The sequence below is a fragment of the Frieseomelitta varia genome, unplaced genomic scaffold, assembly GCF_011392965.1.
Source record: "Frieseomelitta varia isolate USP_RPSP 00005682 unplaced genomic scaffold, Fvar_1.2 scaffold_569, whole genome shotgun sequence".
Classification (NCBI taxonomy): domain Eukaryota; kingdom Metazoa; phylum Arthropoda; class Insecta; order Hymenoptera; family Apidae; genus Frieseomelitta; species Frieseomelitta varia.
In genome coordinates this window covers 8,360-31,095 of record NW_025110333.1, presented here as the reverse complement: position 1 = coordinate 31,095, position 22,736 = coordinate 8,360, and the positions used below count along the sequence as shown (strand labels likewise).

Below are 22,736 nucleotides of genomic sequence, written 5' to 3'. Positions count from 1 at the left end.
AAGGGAGATTTTCAACACGTACCTAGCGAGATGCAATGTCATTTACGCCAATTACATAATCGGCGCATACGTGATGGCGTCCATTTATTTGCTGGGGCCTACAATGTTTCCAATGGTCAACATAATACACGCGGAATATCCGTTCGACACTAATCGCACGTCAATAAGTGTTATGGTACGCGCGCACCAAATCGTCGCGTGCTATCAATGCTGCTCGCACTTGTGTATGTGCGTGTTCGGGGGGCTTTTAATTTGGTTCATGGCCGCAAGATACGAGTGTCTGGCCGTGGAAATACAGATGAACACGAATATTCGTACGTTGACCAGGTGCATTCGGAAACAGTTGCGTCTGAAGAGGTAAAGATAATGCTATCTGTATTCCTGCACGCGTGGATCAATGGTGCTTTTAAGAAACGCCAATATGGCTAGACGCGGTTAAAGGCTTCACTTTCTAAATAAAGTAAATTGTTTTTCGTAGAGTTTCAAAATTTATACAGTTTGAAAATTTATATTCCAACTTCTTTATTTCCTTATTAAACATTGGCGAAAATCAGTGACACAGTAATACATTCACGTTCGCACATTACAAGCGATTGTATTTTGCCATAGATACACGGAAGATGTGTTTGCTTGTTTTCGTTACATGGTGCTCTTTGTTATAATAATATCCACGTTTCTCATGACTCTATGTGCCGTCATGGTCGTCATGGTAAGTAATACATTTAGAAGGAGACTAACAAACTGATCATTCGCTAAGCTTTAGAAAGAATATGTCGGTGATTTATCATTTTAAATAGAATTAATGACTAATTTACAAATAGAATATATCAGTTATGCTGAAAATGATGTACATAGTCAACAGTGTGTATTATCTCATGTACCTTCTCATGTACGCATGGCCAGCTGACAACGTAAAAGACATGGTAGATCGTTTCTATAAAGATGTAATAAACCAAGTACCATCTTCGTAAGACTAAATAATTAAAATAACATTTCATAATTCGCAGAGTTTAAGCCTTCCGACGATTGTGTACGATTTAACGTGGTACGAACAAACACTGGGAATGCAGAAGAGCCTACTGAACGTGATGACGTATCAGAAACCAGTAACACTTTCTATCAAATGTATAATGCCAGAACTCTCTTTAAACTATTACTGCACGGTAAGACCATCGGACGTCGAAAGATTTGCTGCAATGTGGACCATTATCCAATAATCTGAATATTAACTCCGATGCAATCGAAATCGAACAATTTTTTTTTCAAACATAGTGAAAGTTGGTAAATCCTAGGCCTGTTCTAATCGTGGAATCTCGAACATTCCAGTTTGCTAAATTCGATATTTTTCCAACATTGTTTCGAAATTTTCCGGGACCAATGTCTTCTAAACTTGTGTCTAAACTTTTGTAGTTTTCTTTCTTTTTTAATTGAATCATAGAAGCTGTCCTTATTGTTACAAATCCTTCGATCGCGATCAACGAGTTGATCAATGGTAATGCAAAGATAATGCATTGATAACGTTTCAGTATCTGTCCAATGCTCTCTCTTTTTGTACCGCTCTACGTGCCATATTGGAAGAGATGACAGACTAAATACATACGTTTAGAAATTATCATAATATTAAGAACATAAAGTCAGAATAAAAGCTGAACCTTCCTTGTATTAACGTAAATCTACTTTCCCTTCACTTTTCCTTCACATTTTCTTCTGTTTCTTTCTTTCTCTTTTCCTTTCGGCACGATTTTTCCTTTCATTTCATCGCGACTGAGAATTGAGGAATGACTGGACCCTTTTAAGCTTCGTGATAATCATTACCAATCTTAAAAAAAATTCGATCGCACAAGCGGTTCTAACCTCTTGCATCACGATTTAAATTGAACAGAACTGCAACATACTAGCCCAAAACATTTCAAAAATTGAAAACTAAAAAACTGTGCATGTTTCACTTGTATATGCAGAAAGCAATAGAAAATATAATGATTTCGGGAATGAAATATTGCTTACCGCATACACGTGGCAAATATCCCACTGCTGGACAACTGCTGCACAATCATAATTACTGTTTTCTCGTGTTTCTTCTGCACAGCTGTTGACAGATTGTAATGTCTATTGTTCGCAAGGTTATATCGTGCCAACCGAAGACCCATAATTGAAAGTAACACAGACAGATATTTTGTGAACGTGCACTTTAGTCGTCTTTCTTATCCAAGCGTAGCACTTCGCATCCCGCGAAAGACTGAATACGCTTGATACACTGTTGCATTTTCAAAGTTGCACTGCTGCTACAGGAATATTGATTGCCATCGATTCACACGCAACTTCCCTTTACACCTGTCTAACATCATACGCTCCAATAATGCATAATGCAGCCAACGATAATTATCAGCTATTCAGTTAATTGGCAGAGCAAATACCACGGCGGAAATAATCGCTCGTCGATATGTTCTGTTACTTCGAAGCTGATGATTTATTAAATTTTTCGCGTGCACGATAACTTCCACATTATCAGCCTTCGTAATTACGCGGAAGAATGTAAGAACGTAGGAAATTAAAGATGAGAATAAAGACGTTGAAAGAATGTAGAAGAAATTAATACTCCGTATATTGCTCTGCTTATCTACGTGAGTTAGATTCCGTTTTGTCCGAGTTGGAACTCGAAACAGTTTAAGATCATGTTGAGACAAGTGACACTGGAAAAAGCCATCGACGTCGTTCGGCTAAGCGTAGCTTTGACGTTCTGCTGGCCACTTTCATCGCACAGCAGCAAAACGAAACTGTTCGTCTACAAAGTTTTACAAATGTATTCAATAATCAACGTCAGCCTATTGCTTCTGTCGTTGCTGTACGCGATGTACTTGAAATCGGAAGATATCGAAATTATTACCGTGTGTCTCGCCCTGACGGTGTTGATGAGTCAAAGTATCATACAGGCCGTTCTTTGTTCCAGCAAGCACGATATTTTGCAAGTAAGTTCCCATTTCTAATTTTCATTTCTGTTGTCGCGCGTTTTCTCACGTATCAACCTCATGATCACTCGATATTTTCAATAACGTAATATTAATGATTTACTCTATAACCAAAATTTAGAAGAATTAGGATATAAGGAAATATAAGAATAAATTACATTGGTAATATAATTTATCCTAATTCTATTATAAATTTCGTTATAAATTACGTTATCCTATTAGGATAATATAAGGATAATATAATTTATTCTTATATTATCCTATAGTATAATTAGGAAATATAATTTATCCTTGTAACACCTTATAATATAATTAGGACAATATAATTCATCCTTATATTATCCTTATAGTATCATTTGGATAATATTATTCATGACAACTTTTATCAATTCCACCGCCTCGCAAACCATGAACCAGACAGTTAAAAGTTAATCGCGAATCAATTCGTACACCTAATCAACAACAAATATCTACATGAGCGATGTATCCTAACTCAATGTTATCGTGAAAAGTTTAAAAAATTATTTTAACAACGGGTTAACAGCGTATAGTCGAGGAGATGTGCACCTGCGCCAAAGAGATCCAAGAACACGAGAGAGAGATCTTCGACGTGTATCTAGCGAAATGCAACTTCATTTACGCCAGTTACATAATCGTCGCTTACGCAGGGGCGTTTTTCTATTTGTGCGGACCAATAGTGTTCCAAGTTGGCAACGTAATACACGCGGAATATCCGTTCGACACTAATCGCACAATAATGCGTGTCATGATACGGGCGCATCAAATTCTCACCGGCTACCAGTGCTGCTCTCATTTGTGCTTATGCGTTTTCGGAGGGCTTCTGATTTGGTTCGCCGCAGCGAGGTTCGAGTGTCTGGCCGTGGAGCTGCAGAACAACACGAATGTTCGTACGTTGATCGCATGCGTTGAGAAACAGTTACGGTTAAAGAGGTAAAGACACGGGTTTCCTATACTTTCCTGCGTAGATCAAGGTCCGGTGTTCGCGAAACGCAACATCGTACAGCAACATGGAGTAAGTTACAAATTACGTTCGGTAATCATGAAATACGTTGTCAGTTTCTAATATTTTAAACAACATCTCTCTCTCTACAATTTGAAATCAGCGAAAAGTTCGAAACACATTCTACTTTGTTAAATGATGTAAATCGTTTCGTAGACTTCAAGAATTGATACAAATTTTATAATCTTGAAACATGTTCTCGAGCGGTTTGTTCAATGTGTTGCTTCCAGCTTCCGAAATACTGGCAAACATTCGCGAAACAGTGGACCTAACGATACGTTTACATTCACTGCACGTGCAACTTGTATTTTCCTCCAGATACGCGGAAGATGTGATTACTTGCTTCCGTTTCATGGTACTTTTTGTTATAGCGTTATGCTCATTCCTCATGACACTGTGCGCCGTCATAATGGCCATGGTAAGTAGAACATTTAAGAGGAGACCGATAACACGTTCAACGAACTGATCGTGTGCAATAATTTTATAAACAGAATACACCGGTAAACGTGAAATTGATGTTCCTGCTGCTCAACATGTATTTCCTCATGTATCTCTATATGTATGCATGGCCGGCTGATAACATGAAAGACATGGTAGAACACGTACATAAGAAACGAAATGACATCTCCGTAAGACTAATTATAACGTTCCATAATTCGCAGAGTTTGAGCCTCTCGAGAAGCGCGTACGATTTAAAGTGGTACGAACAAACGCTGGGAATGCAGAAGAACCTACTGTACGTGATGATGTATCAGAAACCAGTGACTCTTTCTATCAAATGTATAATAAAGGAACTCTCTCTGCACTATTACTGCACGGTAAGACTACCGGTAAGACTAACGTCGAACGATTTGCTGCAATGAGGACCATTTTCCAATAATTTGAATATTAACTCCGATGCAATCGAACAATTTTTCCAAATATAATAAATGTTAGTAAATCCTGGGTCCGTTCCATGTCACGACATTTGTAATTAATTATGGAATCTCGAACATTCCAGTTTTCAGCCGGCATGTTCTAAAATATTTCGATATTTCTCCAAGATTATTTTGGAATTTTTCTGAAACTAATATTTTCCACTTCTAAACTGGTATCTAAACCAGTTTGTGTTTTTCTTTCGTTTTTAATTGAATCATCGAAACTGTTCTTATTGTTACAAATCCCTCGATCGTGATCAACGAGTTGATCAATGGCAAATGCATAACAAATCGATAACGTTTCAGTATCTGTCGAATGCTCTCTCTTTCTGTACCACTTTACGTGTCTTGCTAGACAGACTGACAGATCAAAACGTATCATAATGATATAATATAGTCTTCATAATATGGGATAGTCTAATTAGATAAAAGCATAATAAATCTTGGATGTTTTTGTACCAACGAAAGTTTTCTTTACTTTCTTCACTTTTCATCCTTATATTTTTTCTCCTTCTAGTGTATCTGCGATTCTCCTTTTAATCAATCACAACAAACACAAAACTGCATCATTGCAGCGAAGTTCAAATGCTATCGTACAAAGTTAAACCCGAGTAGAAACGGTTTAACTGTCATAATTTCAATGTGATCATACCCTACAATTATACAATGTACCTGTAATACTATTGCAACAAAGTTAAACTACCGTATAAAACCAAGACGAAACGAAATTTTAAATGTTAGAAGTTCAAACAACTGTTCAAACTGTGCTTAATGTTGCAACAAAGTCAAAGTGCGTACATATACCTCCAATCTGAATTAATTTAAAATATTTATACAATAGTTGTACAAGTATAAATATAAAAATACTTATATAATTATACAAGTATAGATATAAAGATATTTACAATTTTTTATTAATTGAATTAAAAAAAAAACCTCAATAAATAAAATTAACATTTCGCTCGATCCTCGGTGTATCGAAAGTACAAAATGCAATAACTCGATAGTACGAGATAAAATTTTCAAACGTATACTCTCGCGTTGAAGGAAAAAAACGTATGCCTCGCCATTAGTAAGTCGGCACTGCGTGTCTCCGTGATAGAACATCTTCTTTTCGTTCTTTTTTTTCCGCTCAGAGGCATCAATAACACGTTAATTAGAATCACCGTGCTTCCTCCTCCGGAGCTTTCTCTCCGAGGGTGGTAAATAATCCCGCCGCACGCTCAATAATTATGTAACCGCAGCGAGTTTCCGCTTCCCGCGTCGTCTCGCGATATACACGTCAGTATGTTAATATCCGGGACGCCTCGACGTGTAATTAACGTGGACATCTAACGTTTTAATGTGACGATGTCCAGGCACCCGAGCCGCGGAAAAGAAAGCCGGTAAAACGTTTCTTGTCCCATCGAACGGGAATCGTCTTCATGAACGAAATATCTCCCACGTGTTTTCTCTACGTGTGGGTGTTTGATTCGTCGCCCGAGTCTCTCATCGTGCGTGACGTGCCGCGTGTCGTAAATGATATTATTCGTAAATTAAATGTTCGTAATTTCATCTCGTAATTAAGGTAAATTTCTCACACACACGTTGAATTCGTGCCGAATGTTCAAACGTAATTGTGCACACTTGTGGAAGTTTGTTTTGATACCTTTTAGGAGATGTAATCCTTCTCGGGAGGACGTGATTCATTTTAATAATTTATTATTATTTCGTTTTGGCGAGTTAATACAAAGGAGTCGTATAACGAATCGATGTGATTTAACAAAACGTTTTAATATTCTCCTGATTTATTCTTTCGTTCCTATTTCCACGATTAGTAGAAAATCATTAAAACACATTATACAAATGATCCAAGGAATCTTTCGAAAAATATGAAAGATCCCTTGGATCTTATTATCGAATGTATAAATAAGGTTTTCTATCCGCCACTGTTCACGCGGAGACTGCAACATCTTTACTAATCACGTTGTACAAACTACAACTATATATTTCACGCAATATATCTAGTATATTCAGTTCGAATGCTTCCGGTAAATTTGTATTACTGGTACACGACGTGAATAATGATCGCGCTGTACAAAACGTACTAATCGCGAGTCTGTACTAATTATCAGTACACAGAATGGATGGATGATCACGTTGCACAAAAAAGTTTCGCGCAACAACAATCAAGGCACAATCTCCGCGAGCGCTCGGCCACTTTCCCAAAGCCGGTGTGTACATACATGTAAATCAAGCAACCATCTAGAAAGATATCGTCATAATCGGTCGCGAAACGTGTCCGTCAAGCGTTCGCGTCCTAATCGGATCGGAAACCTCCAATTATACCGCTCGTCTGGCCAACGAAATGGAGAAAGAGGACTGGCGGATAGAAGGAAGATAGCACGAGGACAAAAGAGAGCCTCGCTCCTGAAAGAAGCTACCCGGTCCCGGTAGGATGAAGAGAGAGAAAGACACGAGCCCTCGAGAGCGTTCAATTTGATACGACAGAGAGCCGGGCCTCTCGCTGTGGTTTGATCCCAGGCCGATTAGACACCGTTCCACGGTGCACCTAACCTACTCATTAATGCACGTGAGCCAACGGAGAAGAGGAGCCTCGGCCACGGCGGAGTCGCGTTACTTTAATAGACGTAGCAAAACTAATGGATGACAGGAGAGTAAGAAAGGCCTGGCCGGGGCCAGGGCCAGTTCGTGGTGCCTCGCTCCCCATCGTCGAGAGACCAGTATCGCAAAAACACGCCGGCTTTTATCGCCGCCTTCATCTTGTATTCCGTTTTTGCAGCGAGTAATTACGACAAACCGGCGTATATATACTCGGCCATAACGCTCCTTCGTGAGTCTCTCTCTCTCTCTCTCTCTCTTTTTATCTGTCTCGCCGACGAAACAGGAATATAACCCGCCAACACTGACCACGTCTGGGTTAATCCAGAATTTAAAAAAAAAAGAACGCGACATGCTCGCAGCGTGCGTATATTAGATACGGTCCGCCGGAAACGCGGAAAAAAGCCACCCGGCGCCGATCGTTTTATTGCGACGATTTTCTGTAAACAGTGAACTTTATTAAATTTGCTTATCAACGACAGCCAGACGTGAAGATTTCTTCGTCTTTAGCCTCGCGTGCTATCCACCACTAATTTCTATGTAGATTTTCGCTTGAGGGAAATTACAATTATCGGAGATTGATACAACAAGTTACGACGTTCGAGATGCAGAGATTTTTTTTTTTTTTTTTCTTTTTATAGCAACCGAGCACCTGCAATTAATGGCTGCGCACGTTCCACCACGTGTTTACCGAATTGTTTATTACGTTGGGACGCGCGTGCTGGTCGTCCGAGAGCGAAGGAGACTCTTCGAGTTTCGTTTTCTTCTTTTCTCTTTCGCGCTTGCCCGGCGACGATGATAAATGGCTGTTTAAAAAAGAGTACCTTAGGAACACACTGCTTTGCTTCGTTTGCTTTTTACGTACATCGTGGATCACTGGGATGGGATTAAGATGTACAATTTATCGGCATTCTCTTTTTTTTTTTTTTTTTTTTGGTAGAAGGCTTTAAATTTTTCATTGTTGACTCCAGAGGATTTATTTATTTCTCTGCGTTTTCAAAATCCAAATAAAAATAAAAATCCCTTAATAACGTCTGCTCGATGTAAGTAAGCTTCGAGACTAAAATTGTAAATTGTTCGAGCGATGCGTGAACCAAGCGTTATCAAAATCCCAAAGGTGCAAAGAGTTTTCACCGCCGGAGGAGGAAATAAATTCTCTTTCTCAACCTCAGCCTCTATGATTTTTCACTGCAAAAAAAAAAAATCCGCGAAACGTGGCCTCGTTAGCGATAACGACTCGCCGAGAGATGAAACGAAACTCGTAATTTCGGGAAATTTCTCCGACTGTTGCGCGTTGTTTACATATAAAAATCATCACCTCGCGAGCATTAAAATTACGAGAATTAAACACGTTTGTCACGCTGCCGGCGCGAAAGCGGCAGAGATAATTGGCCAGCGCGAGCGCGGGCTCCCTTTCGAATACCCACGACCCAGAACTTGCGTTACGAATGTAACGAAAGGAGCCCAAATTTCTTTCGATCGTCGTACTTCCCCTTACTTACTTATTTTTTTTTTTTTAATGGTATCCTCATTAACTTGATCGTTGCTACCGTCAGTTACAATTTCAGTTCATTTCGCGCCACCAGTGGCGTAAACCAGTCTGCTCTCTCTCTTTCATTTCTTTCCCGAACGTGGAACCGTTTATTTTAAAAATAACTCTTTACTCTTCTAAGTCGCTGCCACAAAAGTAACGACACGACACGAAATTTCAACGAGCTCGATGTTTTTATATCGTCGTAAATTCAAATCGATCCCAGCTACGAAGAACAGCTGAAGAAGAGAGTCGTTAGTTTCTAATAAAAAAAACGCGTGAACACCCACGCAGTACGGTAATTACCTACGCGTATATTCTCTCGAATGCAAAAACTCATTTATACGAGGCTGCCATACGGTGACCTTGTGGTTGATGCAACATCAATCATTAACCGAGAAATGTAAGGAAAACGAGTAATATAAGCGAGGAGATATCTTTATTCCGGGAGAAGAGGGTATCCACAGTCGATCAAAGCGGTTTTCCGTTGTTGCTCGAGTTCCATCGTTTTCTAGGAAAACGTCGATGGAATTTTCGTTCGATAGTTTCCTCGAGAATCTGCCTCTCGCTTACGCCGCTGGCAGATACATCCGCAATTAGGTAGCACGGACTGTTTCACGGAGGAAGAGGAGAGCGGAGCCTTAAAAATATTTAAGGTCGTTTCCGTTTTCCAGGCCTGTGCCTGCTGTGTCTCTTTGATGATGTTGCGACAAAAAAGCGCCGAAAAACGACCGGCAATTTGACAGAAACGAAACCGGAAACCAATTGCTACCATTCGAAAGCCTTCTGTCTGAATGGAAAGAATACGTGAAAATGTACGTGTCCAATTCTTCGATAATTCCTGATCGTTTCAACTATTCTGATTTTTCAATTTATATTGAATCGATTGACTCGAAAGACATTGCAACTTCGATTTCGTAAGGTTGCTTTTTACATTTATAGTCTCGTCGTCTTTCGCGCGACAAATTTTAGAAAATTAAATTTTAAATTAATTTTAAAGCGAACAGTGTTTCAATTATATGACGCACCCTGTTTATTATAACACAACGATGACATAAATCTTGATAAAATCCACGTGTTCAGATATTTATATGATCGCTGGTGTGAATCTTTTGGAATTCGCGCGCGTGCATTCGGTGCTCATCTTGTACTACCTTAATGAAGTCGTTTTTTTCGCGGCTCGTTAAGTGAAAGAACTTCGAAGAAATTAATTAAAGCAGAGAACTGAGTTGCATCCGATGCCCGATAAAATTTATTAGCCCCGAATGGAAAGCGACAGTATTGTCGGCAGGCTACAATATGGAAATGACACAACTTTCGTGACAATTGAGAGTTCAATTGAATTTTCCTCCATTTATTTTAAAATATCGACAATAGAAATTCAATACATAATCCCGGATGTGATATTTGATGCACTTTATGCGAAGAATTTGTTATCTTACTGCGAGTTTAGAAATTACGAAACGTGGATATGTTATAGATATACAAAGTACAAATGTTATAGGATAAATTAAAGAAACAAAATGAAACAAGTCAATATAAATATTTCATATTCTATATTAATACTAATATACGTTCATTTTATAATAATGCTAAATTTATATTTATCTTGTACATACACAAAGTACGAATGTTATAGGATAAATTAAAGAAACAAAATGAAACAAGACAATATAAATATTTCATATTCTATATTAATACTAATATACGTTTATTTTATAATAATGCTAAATTTATATTTATCTTGTACATACACAAAGTACGAATGTTATAGGATAAATTAAAAAAACAAAATGAAACAAATATAAATATTTCATATTCTATATTAATACTAATATACGTTTATTTTATAATAATGCTAAATTTATATTTATCTTGTACATACACAAAGTACGAATGTTATAGGATAAATTAAAAAAACAAAATGAAACAAATATAAATATTTCATATTCTATATTAATACTAATATACGTTTATTTTATAATAATGCTAAATTTATATTTATCTTGTACATACACAAAGTACGAATGTTATAGGATTAATTAAAGAAACAAAATGAAACAAATCAATATAAATATTTCATATTTTATATTAATACTAATATACGTTTATTTTATAATAATGCTAAATTTATATTTATCTCGTAACATTACGAGAATAAAAATAAAATAAATGAATCAATATAATTTCTTACAAATGCATAAAGATCCGCGACAATTTACACAAGCTTATCAAGCATTCACTGTTTAATAAATCTTGTACTTGTTTAACAAGAACAGTCCCTATTGTGCGAATTATAATTTTTGCTCGGCTTTCCACGCGGCTACAGAGGACATGAATTTGCTCCAATTGTAAAGATTCCAATTAATCCAAAAAATTCGATCAATTCAAAAAAGAATGACGCACGTACTGTTTCCAGAGAATTATTCATTCTCGGCAAGTCCACCGTTAAAATTGAAGGATCGTAGCACGCGTGCGGTAACCTAAGCCAGAAAAGTTCACTGGTTTTCACGCGAAATAAATCGGAGAACGTTACGCGACACGACCAAGAGGTTTTCCTAAGCTCGATTAAACACGATCCCGCGATAAGGGGGAATGCAAGAGCCAATATTTTTCATCGGTGACAATTCAAATCGTAAAACGTTGCGCGAATTTATCGTCGTGATTATTTACGACCTTAAGTACGAGGTGTTGCCTGTTATCGGCACACAGCGGTTATGGATTCAGCGCACCAGATTCCTGTTTCTTAATAGCCAAAGATTTTCCATTGTCGATGCAACGGATGGATGGCAAAACACGTAATTCACGTTACGTAATTCATATCGAATCACGAATTTTTATTAGACGGCTGTTGATAATTCCGCGACGCTTTTAAAACGAAATGAATTACACGCATACTGCTGTGTGTAATGTGTCATAGTCCGCAGCTTGCATCACGGTCCCGGAGAGCGGCTCCCAGCAAAAACTTAATGGGAAACTAATATCCGATACGTTGCGACACAATCCGCGGTTTTATTATACATTTCTGGGCGTTTCTTCTGTTACGTATAACACGAAGAAAACTTGGAAATATTCGGAATTGCTGCGGACTTGCGTCCATTTTTCTTTTTTTTTTTTTAAATACCGGTTGTTGCGAAATATGGATTTGATAATTTGATAATTATTGTGGTTAATATTTTTTGATATTAAGTTATAAATATTATTAAAATATTATTATAACAATTCTTAATATTAAAAAAATATTATTTTATTAAAATTTCCTTGGTATTAAGGAAATATTATTAAATATTATAACAATTCTTGATATTAAGGAAATTCTTGCTATTAAAATATATTATTTCACAATTTTAGTGTGAATCTTACTCTTTCGATCATCACGAAAATTACACTTTGATTGAATATTAAACTATGTGGGTCATACTTTTGATAACAATCGTTAGAAATTTTTTTTTATATATCATATTAAATTCGTTAGTCATTCTAAACGCCAATTTAAATATATTTAAAAAACGGATCATCGATAATTAGGTAAGTAAATTGAAGTACTGTTAAACTCGAGTGTAAAATCTACTGCGCATCTTCTGTGGATGATTCATCAAGCCGTATTGCTTCTTACAAAGCAAACGAAGAGTAATATTCACAGTGGCAAAAACAACTTCCCCGCGAAGTCCATTACGAAAGCAACTTACACGAAGTAACGTGCGATTTCGACATTCACAAGACGCGAACCTACATAACTTATTAATCATTTTTTTTTTTTTTTTCCCCACGATTTTCACATCCAGATACCCAGAACTGAAACAGAGAACAGTGAGAAGAAATTACACCGAAATAAACCGTATTATATCCATACGTACGCAGTTGAAATCCGCGTTCGTTCGTCATTTCTTAGCCGCGTAATATTCGAACGAGAATCAACGATCCAATGATCACCATTGATTCACAAAAATCACGATTTCTCTATTATACGTTTTCTAGTCCCTTAGCTGTGATTTTCGCTTTTAAAAATTGTACATTGTGTCGCTAAAACGAGACGCGATGATGATTGTATATGCAGCTACTGTAAAATTGAATTAAATTATAAGGAAATAATACTATAAATAATATTTAATAATACTATAAATACTGTAAATAATAAGGAAATAATACTATAAATAATATTTGATAATACTATTAATAAATTAATACTATAAATAAGAAATAATACTATAAATAATATTTAATAATACTATTAATAAATTAATACTATAAATAAGAAATAATACTATAAATAATATTTAATAATACTATAAATAAGAAATAATACTATAAATAATATTTAATAATACTATTAATAAATTAATACTATAAATAATATTTAATAATACTATTAATAAATTAATACTATAAATAAGAAATAATACTATAAATAATATTTAATAATACTATAAACACTATAGACAATACTATAAATAATATTCAATTTTATATTATTAATAATAATATAAAAATTGAATTAAATTATAAGGAAATAATAATAATAATAATAGGTTCCTTTCTGGAAAACTGAATAATTTTATCGTTTAATTAATATTAATTTATTAATAGCAAGAAACTATTTAGAAATGGACTGTAAAAAGGACTAATCAAGTCTAGTCTCGAAACATTCCGAAACGTCTACAATTTACAAATAAATTTCAATCTCCACGAAATGTTCAATTCAAGTAACAAATTGTAATTACTTTTCGCGCCTGACTATACTCGTCGTTACTCCAAAAACAATTGCCGTTTCTTCATGACGAGTGTACTCACATACATTCACAGCTAACAAGAGAGATCATTAGGGAGCATGCACACCGAAAGCAGCGCGAGCGCAACACCCGCTTGTGTCCCGCTTCGGACGATTACATTAGCCCAGGCGATGGCTATCGTTGGCTGTACGCACGATTAAATTGATTTATGGATAAACGTTAACGGGCGGCGTTTATTTGTAGTTCGTAGGTTGGCCTAGGTTGGTCCCAAGCGAGGAGAGAGAGTGGGTGAGCCCCGCCATAGGAATTCGATGTTATCTGCTGACAGATACGAGATCGACCGTTGCATGACGTGCCTTTTTTTTCCCCCCCATTTCCCCACGGTATCGCCGGTTTCTTTCGCACGTGACCGCGGAATCGGACGGGGGAAATGAGGCAGAAAGAAATCGGCCGCGGCGCGAAACAGAGACGAACGATCTCGCGATGGGGCGGGAAAGAAAGAAAATGTTAATGCAGAGTAGAGTGGGATTTCTAGAGTTGGAGGCAAAGGTTAGAGAGAGAACGTACGTGGAGATATACCGATTGAAAATGTTTCAGGCGAGGGAGAGACGGCGGAGGATTTGTGCAATTTGCATTATAAGGAGCGCGAGAAGTCGCAGGCCATTATCCGCCGACACTGATTGTGTCCGAGTCCCGCCGTGGAACTGTCCCTATGACGGTATCTCGTTGACTGGCAGAGATTACGACCGTAATAACAACAATGGTAATAAATGAGAACGGTACACGGAGAGCGAAATATACTCTCGCGAACGATGGGCGTGTGCGCGTTCGTGTTGCCACAATACGTGGAAAGGCGGGTTTCGATCGGGACGGCGAGATTTAATTGAGAGGCGAGAGAGAAAAATACCGAATAATCTGTCGGTAGCGTGTAATAGTTGGCTCACTCGGTCTGTCAATCTGTCACGGAGGGAGGGCGGATTGTAAAAAATGTCGAGTCGCGACCTTCTTTCGCAATGATTCACGCTCGCGTAAAATTACCCGCTTGCGGACAATAGTATAAAAATTACTGGGAGCATCGAGTGTACCTCGACCTCGCTTAAAGCGAATGAAACAAACCAGACGAATTATTTTTATTCGGTTATTATTATGTCGGATGTCAATTGAAAAGCGACGACAGCCTGATTTAAAGTCTCGATCGTCAATGTGAAATAACGAGCATCGTTTCGATAAACGTCCCGTGTTCCCGATCGGTAAGCGCAAAAAAGACGAAAGCGTGGCGCGTTTTGTGACATGGTTACATATTTATGTTAACTCGCAAAAAACGTGCGTACGCTTCGTTAAGAGAGAACATACCGAAATAAACGAGAAATAATTTGAAATTTGGAGACAATTTCGACAATTGATTCAGTAAAAGTAAGTAGTTTAAAACAATCTCTTGATATTTTTGCAACAAATTTATATATTTATTCCTGTTTAACAAATATATATATATATATATATCTGTACATTTGCTGATGCTCGATATTTAATAATAATTTCATTAACTAAATAAAATTAATTTTTCACTCACGCACTTCGTTCCCTACGATAAAATAAAAATGTTAACACGCAGATATATTTAATTTATAATTAGTTAACAAGCAGATACATTTTCAGCACTTGGATGTGCTATATCAATTGCAAAGGAAACACGATATAAATATTAATTTGAACAGTAAATGTTGAACCGAAATGAATATTAAACTGTTATCTAATACTTTGTTCCAAGAGAAAAAACTCTATCGCAGAGATCGAACCTAATTTAGATCAAATTCAAATGATTAATAACCATGTTGAATTTGACCTACTTCAAGCATCGTATCAGTCAGACAATCAGAGTTCTTAAACATTCCAGACGAAATTCCGCGTGTTAGTCTCGACTGACTGGAACCTTGAACGTTTTCACTCGAGACAAAAGCTTAGTCATTCGCAATGCCATCAAACGGAACCAAAAGAGAACGAAAAAAAAAAAAAAAAAAAAAGAAAAATACATACGTGAAATATCGAATTTATATTGCCCGTGCACAACACGATCTCGTATCGTTAGATCGTATAAAGTTAGCGCTGTGGAAACGCGCGAAATCACGCGACACATAAACGTGCAACACGTTCGCGTTTTATGATGAAGCTGACTCGAATCGAAAGAAACCCAGCGAAAGTAGACAGCCAGTATAAATTCTAATATAACTGTAAAACTGACAAATCACTGACCATTGCGGGTTAGCGTTGAATAGACACGCGTTTATTCGACTAGCGCAGAATCAGTGTTTCCCAACCTTTTTCAAATCGATCGTGTCATAATTCTCGTATTCTTCGTAAAATAACATAAAAATAACAGTAAAAATAACATCGAAAATAAATAATATCTTATTATATAACATATAATAACATAAAACATAAATAACAATATCTTACACTTTGTAAGATGTTATTATTTATTTTTCATGTTATATAACATATAACGATGTTATTTTCAAAGTGTAAGATATTATTACTTATTATAATAAATTGGGCAACTGGAGTTTGTTCATGAAATCTTCAAAATATGAGAAACTATTTATTTTTGATGTTATTTTCAACGTGTAAGATATTATTATTTATAATATATAATGATGTTATTTTAATATATAATGATGTTATTATTTATTTTTTATGTTATATAACATATAACGATGTTATTTTCAAAGTGTAAGATATTATTACTTATTATAATAAATTGGGCAACTGGAGTTTGTTCATGAAATCTTCAAAATATGAGAAACTATTTATTTTTGATGTTATTTTCAACGTGTAAGATATTATTATTTATAATATATAATGATGTTATTTTAATATATAATGATGTTATAATATATAATGATGTTATTTATTGTGTTATGTTATATAATATATAATGATGCTATGTTATATAAAATATAATGATGTTATTCTCAAAGTGTAAGATATTATTATTTATTTTTTATGTTATATAATAATGTAAAAAATAAATAATAATATCTCACACTTTGAAAATAACATCAAAAATAAATTTCTCATATTTTGGAAATATCATGAACAAACTCTAGCTACTCAACTCACAATCCTCATATTTCTATTCTAATAAAAATAATATCGAAAATAAGTACTTCAGAATATTTGATCAGTTTCTTGTACTTTTGAAATTCTGTGAGCAAATTGAATCATTTAATTTCCGCAAGACCGTGACGAATTCATTTGACTATAAAAGGAAAATAATTGTACGACTGTAAAATAAATATATACATTGGTAAAAATGTAATAGCATCACCTACTAAATACATTTAATTTAATATTTATGTTTTTATGTAATATTTAACTTAATATTCAATGGATTAGAAATGTTTTACAAGGTATTCTATAGGTTTCTCTACAATATATAGATACAGGCCAAAGGCCTCAAAAATTTTCACAATTCTCAAAGAATACTTTGCGATTCTCCTCGCAGGATAACAACGATGTACAAGTTGAAAACCCCCGAGACACAGATTATACACTCGATAATAGATAATAATAATAAAAAGACCAACGATCTTGCATGGTGTGATCTCACACTCGGCGATTTTAATTGAGAAATAACAGTCGACTTTTTCCAGGAGCCCCTAATTTCATTTCGCTTTTCGATCGTTTCCTACCTTGGTGGGCCGTAGCAAGCCGGTTTCAATTAGTTCCTCGACACACGCGGTGAATCGAATAAAAACACACTGTTGTTTTGTTCGTTTTTCTTGAAACGAGCACACACCGTAACCGTATAATCCATCACGCCTGAATAAAGGAACCGGAACAGTTTGAACGAATGGGCGATGGTTTGTTCGATCGAAAGGCCAGACCCGTAGTACATCAATTTAGAAGTTTTTACTACAATCATTACTTAAAATCAATTTAGAAGGTTATTTTAACATTCGAACTGCCGAATGTAATTTCCTGCGGTAATTTTATAAACTTTAGATCAGTCATTCAATCTACAGCTTATCACTTTGACACTGAAACTAACTATCACAGCAACGAGAAACTAACTATCGCAACTGCAATTGCAATTTTAAATTAAATGTCATTAATAAAAATCTCATTCGGAGTATTATTATTATTATTTTTTTTTTTATCAATAAAAACTGATGGAAAAGGTGATAACGAGTTCATTGAAACAATAATATTCTGAAGTAATGAAAAAACTCTGAAATTTTCTTGCGAGCGTATATATTTTTATTTTTATTTCTATGTTCTTAAAATCTTGCAACACCCTTAATCGATCTGTCATAGTGGCAGGAAAAGAAGAACTCCGTGTTACAAGATTACTATCGCAGAGATGGGCAAACGAAATTTTTTTGAAGCCGGACGAATACGGTATTGAAACGATGAATACGGTTTAACGGTATCACGAGCGAGACTGCTCGTATAATCAGTGGACTAGCGACGAGCAATTAATCGCGATTAAGAACGATCAAGCTGGAACAGATTGGAGAATGCGTGACCGGACTACGGAATGAAGTTCTGCGGAGGACACCATGGGTGATCGCCGGTGAAAAACGATGTTACACTAGATTATCATAGGCATCCGGGGTGTTATTACATTATCAACTGAAGAAGATCGCCGATAGGTCGATACTGAAACTGGTTTTACGAAGTGAATAAATCATCGAAAGTCGAGCGTTTACAGGAGCTTCCACAAATTGTGGGAAGCAACGTTGCTCCGAGGCAACAGCTCTAGCGACGAAAACAAAAAAAAATCTTTCACAGAGTATATCACAAAATTTTCTTAAATTTTCGGTGATAAACAGCATTTCATTTCACTGCTTTGATAATTATCCTGGCAATCGGCGTTTCATTCTGTCAATGAAGAAAATGTATTGTACAAACGTAGACAAATGCTTCGGGCAAATATTTAAAGCAAATATATTCTGTACATATAATTATATTTCGAAGTAAGTAAGATAAAGTATGGAGCCATTGCTCGTGCAGACAATTCAGAAGAAATTTAAAAAAAAAAAAAAAGAAAGAGAGACAAATCAAAGTATCCTGTTCTCGTATTTATCGTCCCACACGTTGTGAAACATCCTCTACGATCCAGAGGGATTCATAAATCGTAAGTACATCCGCGTTCAAATATATCCTCCGCACAGATCGATCATTGTCCCGATACGACGCGACGTTTGCCACGCGTTAACGTGAAACGTTGATGATGCATCGATCATTATGGCCAATTACAACGATATAAGAAAGATGTAAGTACCTGGTTAAGTTGATGAAGAGATAAAAGTGGGAGGTATATTTATTTTACATACATTTACGACGAGAGTCTTCCCTTCCGGGAGCGGGCACAATTATCGGTGGCCCATGTTCGCCAAAATTATACAGGCAGAGTATGCTATCTGAACCAGACGATCGCCAAATGGTCGACGATTTCACGGATGAAAACGAATAAACGTTCGATGGAATTATTGCCGATCGAGCTTTCATCAATTGCCGCGGGATGCAACAAGCTCCACTTCGACTTCGGGAAGTACCATTTTATTTCTCGTTTAATTAGCCAGTTAAAAAGATGCATTGACCAACTCCGAAATTGAAATTGGAAAGTACAGAAGGATGGCAACGTAGGTTGATCCAATTTTTGTTTCATTGTATTTTGCAAAAATACAATGAGGATACATAATACACGGAAATAAATAAAATAGCGAAATTATTTTGTAGTATTATGTATTATTTAGTATTATGTAGTAATTATTTTGTAGTATTATGTATTATTTAGTATTATGTAGCATTATGTATTATTTTGTAGTATTAGTGTGTATATATTAGTATAGTGTAGTATATTTCTGTAATATTTGTTAATAATTATTAAAATAATTTTTGTACTTTCTCACGCTTATATTATTCGTTATAATATTTAATGATGATATTTAATATATAATATTTAATGATTATTCGTTATAATATTTAATATTCTCTTTAGTATTATGTAGTAATTATTTTGTAGTATTATGTATTATTTAGTATTATGTATTATTTTGTAGTATTAGTGTGTATATATTAGTATAGTGTAATATATTTCTGTAATATTTGTTAATAATTATTAAAATAATTTTTGTACCTTCTCACGCTTATATTATTCGTTATAATATTTAATGATGATATTTAATATATAATATTTAATGATTATTCGTTATAATATTTAATATTCTCTTTAGTATTATGTAGTAATTATTTTGTAGTATTATGTATTATTTAGTATTATGTATTATTTTGTAGTATTAGTGTGTATATATTAGTATAGTGTAATATATTTCTGTAATATTTGTTAATAATTATTAAAATAATTTTTGTACTTTCTCACGCTTATATTATTCGTTATAATATTTAATGGTGATATTTAATATATAATATTTAATGATTATTCGTTATAATATTTAATATTCTCTTTAGTATTATGTAGTAATTATTTTGTAGTATTATGTATTATTTAGTATTATGTAGTATTATGTATTATTTTGTAGTATTAGTGTGTATTAGTGTAGTATTAGTGTATATTAGTATAGTGTAATATATTTCTGTAATATTTGTTAATAATTATTAAAATAATTTTTGTATTTTCTCACGCTTATATTATTCGTTATAATATTTAATGATGATATTTAATATATAATATTCAATGATTATTCGTTATAATATTTAATATTCTCTGCTCAAGCTCGATTCCTTTCACTTTCGGAGAAGTTAGTATTTTTCACCCAAACAGCGGTTTCGTTTTTCCAAAAATTTTCACGTTGTACTTTCAATGTATTTTATAAAAATTTTCAATGTAACCTTCGCGTGAAACACAAAGGCTTGTCATTAAATTCACTCTGTCAGTTTCGGGATGGTGAATGAAATTTTGAGCATTTCTCAATTTCACGAGTGAGGTATTCTTTTTTTTTTTTTTTTTCTTTTTATATCTGCATCTCTTGTAACGTGATTTCGAAAGTTCCGCCGCCAACCAAATATTCATTCCTTTCCCATAATTGTTGCGGTTGCTCGTAGAAATTCGTGGAAGTTACGTGGACGACGGGAAAAAAAAAGAACGAAAAGTTGGCCGGTTACGGCCTCGAGAACTGCGACAAAGTCTTTTAGACGCGCATGACTGATTCCTGAATCGCGTCGTAATTGTTTTTTCGTGCATATCTGTCAGCCTATCTGGACCAACGTCCACTGTTCTCGGCCAATATCTCTCCATAGACAAAGGCAAAGTTCTCCTAGTAGACACCTTTTTCTCAATTCAGTTGACTTGAAAATTCCGTGCCTTTACGAATGATAAAGCAAACTGATGATTAATTGATGAAAAAAAAAAATGAGAGAACATTACTGTCTGGTGTTAAAGCGATCTGTGAACCTTAAATTTCTTCTTTTCCCTGAAATTTTGTTGATTTAAATGTAAAATTCAAATTCGCTATTCAGTTTTGGTTTGTATATGTATATTTCGTCGTTTATATTTTTATATTTTAAATATAAATATATATAAAATATATATATAATACATAAAATATATTATATAATATATATATATATATTTATATAAAATATATATATTTAAAACTATAAATATATATAATAATTAATATAAATAATATAAATATATAATAATAATTAATATAAATATTAATATAAATATATATATATAATATTATAGTATTATAATATATATAAATATAAATATAATATATTTTTAATATCCATTGAATACTAAACCTATCGACAGCTAAAGTACAGTAAACTTGTAAATATTAAAAGAACTAAACAACATCAATTTTCACATAAAATTTAAAATTTAAAAGAAGAAAGTTTTTTTGAGATTTAAAATACGAAAATACGTTTGACTTCATGACAACAGATATTCAAGTAAATGAAACAAAATAATTGTTGGATCAAATTAATTAAAATTAGAATAAAATAATATCTGTACATATCTTTTCACTGTGACTGACGAATTCACGAAAAAATTTCAAACGTGAGAAACAAATGCATTAAATATACCCAAAAATATCTATTATGATTAAACTGTGGATATTCATGCAAACTCACAGTTTTATAAATGTATGTCAATGAAAGTGAAACTTGGGTAAACGATTTTACTTAAGTTAACCGTAACGACAGGACATTTATACACTTTTACAAATTATGTTTATCATGCGCAGTTCCTCATCACTGAATGTTATTCTAGCCACGATACACACACAACAGGTGAAACAGTTTCCACTTTTCAAATTACATTTACAAAAACACGTCTAGATAGGTACCTGCCATATAATTAGAAGTCATAACAATTTCCCAAAAATAAACATCCTCCACACCTAATGAGACATTTTCACCGGCTATCTATAAATATAAATCCCCGGTTAAACAATCGGTATGCATCTCGCGGCGCGAAAGCGAGGGTATCAAATTTTCTACGAGAGTATCTCGCTCTCTCTATCAAACACTCGCTGCAAATCTCGCGTTACAGACAATTCGTTGCAAAATCATTTCCTATTACGTTTCCAACCAACTCTGGCGATCTCCAACTCGGCGAGAACCGTTTGAAACCGTATGCTTTCTCGCACTTTCGTCCAAACAATGTGAAATTCCTTGTACAGTCGAAAAGAAAACGAAAGAAACGAAGAAAAACACCAAATATCGCACGTCGAATTACACTGGTGAGAGACGTTTCGCGATCTGATCCGAGATGATGGAAGAATATTCGTTTCTTTGACGCGGGTTGAGTTATAACGTGCAACCCAACCTCGAGATGGGTTTGATCTTGATACGCGAGGAGCATGGTTGATTTTCCAAGTTGCAACCTTAGGTTATTTCCTCGCCCGTTTCCAGATAATCGCCACTGTAGTTTGCCGTTTGTTTCAAGTGTGTGAGGTGCTCGTTTACTCGAACGTAGATTAAAGTGTAGGTTCA

The 22,736-nt window shown here is 34.9% G+C and overlaps 2 protein-coding genes and 1 long non-coding RNA gene across 3 annotated transcripts; 2 read left to right on the top strand and 1 right to left on the bottom strand.

Moving 5' to 3' along the window:
* Window positions 1-14: 14 nt before the first annotated feature.
* LOC122534055 lies at window positions 15-1,627 on the top strand. Its single transcript, XM_043664340.1, is given in 5 exon segments — window positions 15-357; window positions 610-735; window positions 776-923; window positions 1,008-1,163; window positions 1,527-1,627. Coding segments are annotated over 5 exon segments (780 nt in total). The 5' UTR covers window positions 15-73; the 3' UTR covers window positions 1,593-1,627.
* A 958-nt stretch (window positions 1,628-2,585) lies between these two features.
* LOC122534054 lies at window positions 2,586-3,033 on the bottom strand. Its single transcript, XR_006307826.1, has 2 exons — window positions 2,885-3,033; window positions 2,586-2,782 (listed from the first exon to the last, which is right to left on the bottom strand). It is a non-coding gene; the product is annotated as an uncharacterized LOC122534054 (long non-coding RNA).
* Window positions 3,034-3,673: 640 nt separating this feature from the next.
* On the top strand, window positions 3,674-5,288 carry LOC122534053. The gene is made up of 5 exons (XM_043664338.1): window positions 3,674-3,917; window positions 4,306-4,405; window positions 4,479-4,580; window positions 4,650-4,805; window positions 5,211-5,288. Exons 1-5 carry the CDS (start codon window positions 3,724-3,726, stop codon window positions 5,286-5,288), a joined length of 630 nt encoding a protein of 209 aa, XP_043520273.1. The 5' UTR covers window positions 3,674-3,723.
* The last annotated feature ends 17,448 nt before the right edge of the window (window positions 5,289-22,736 follow it).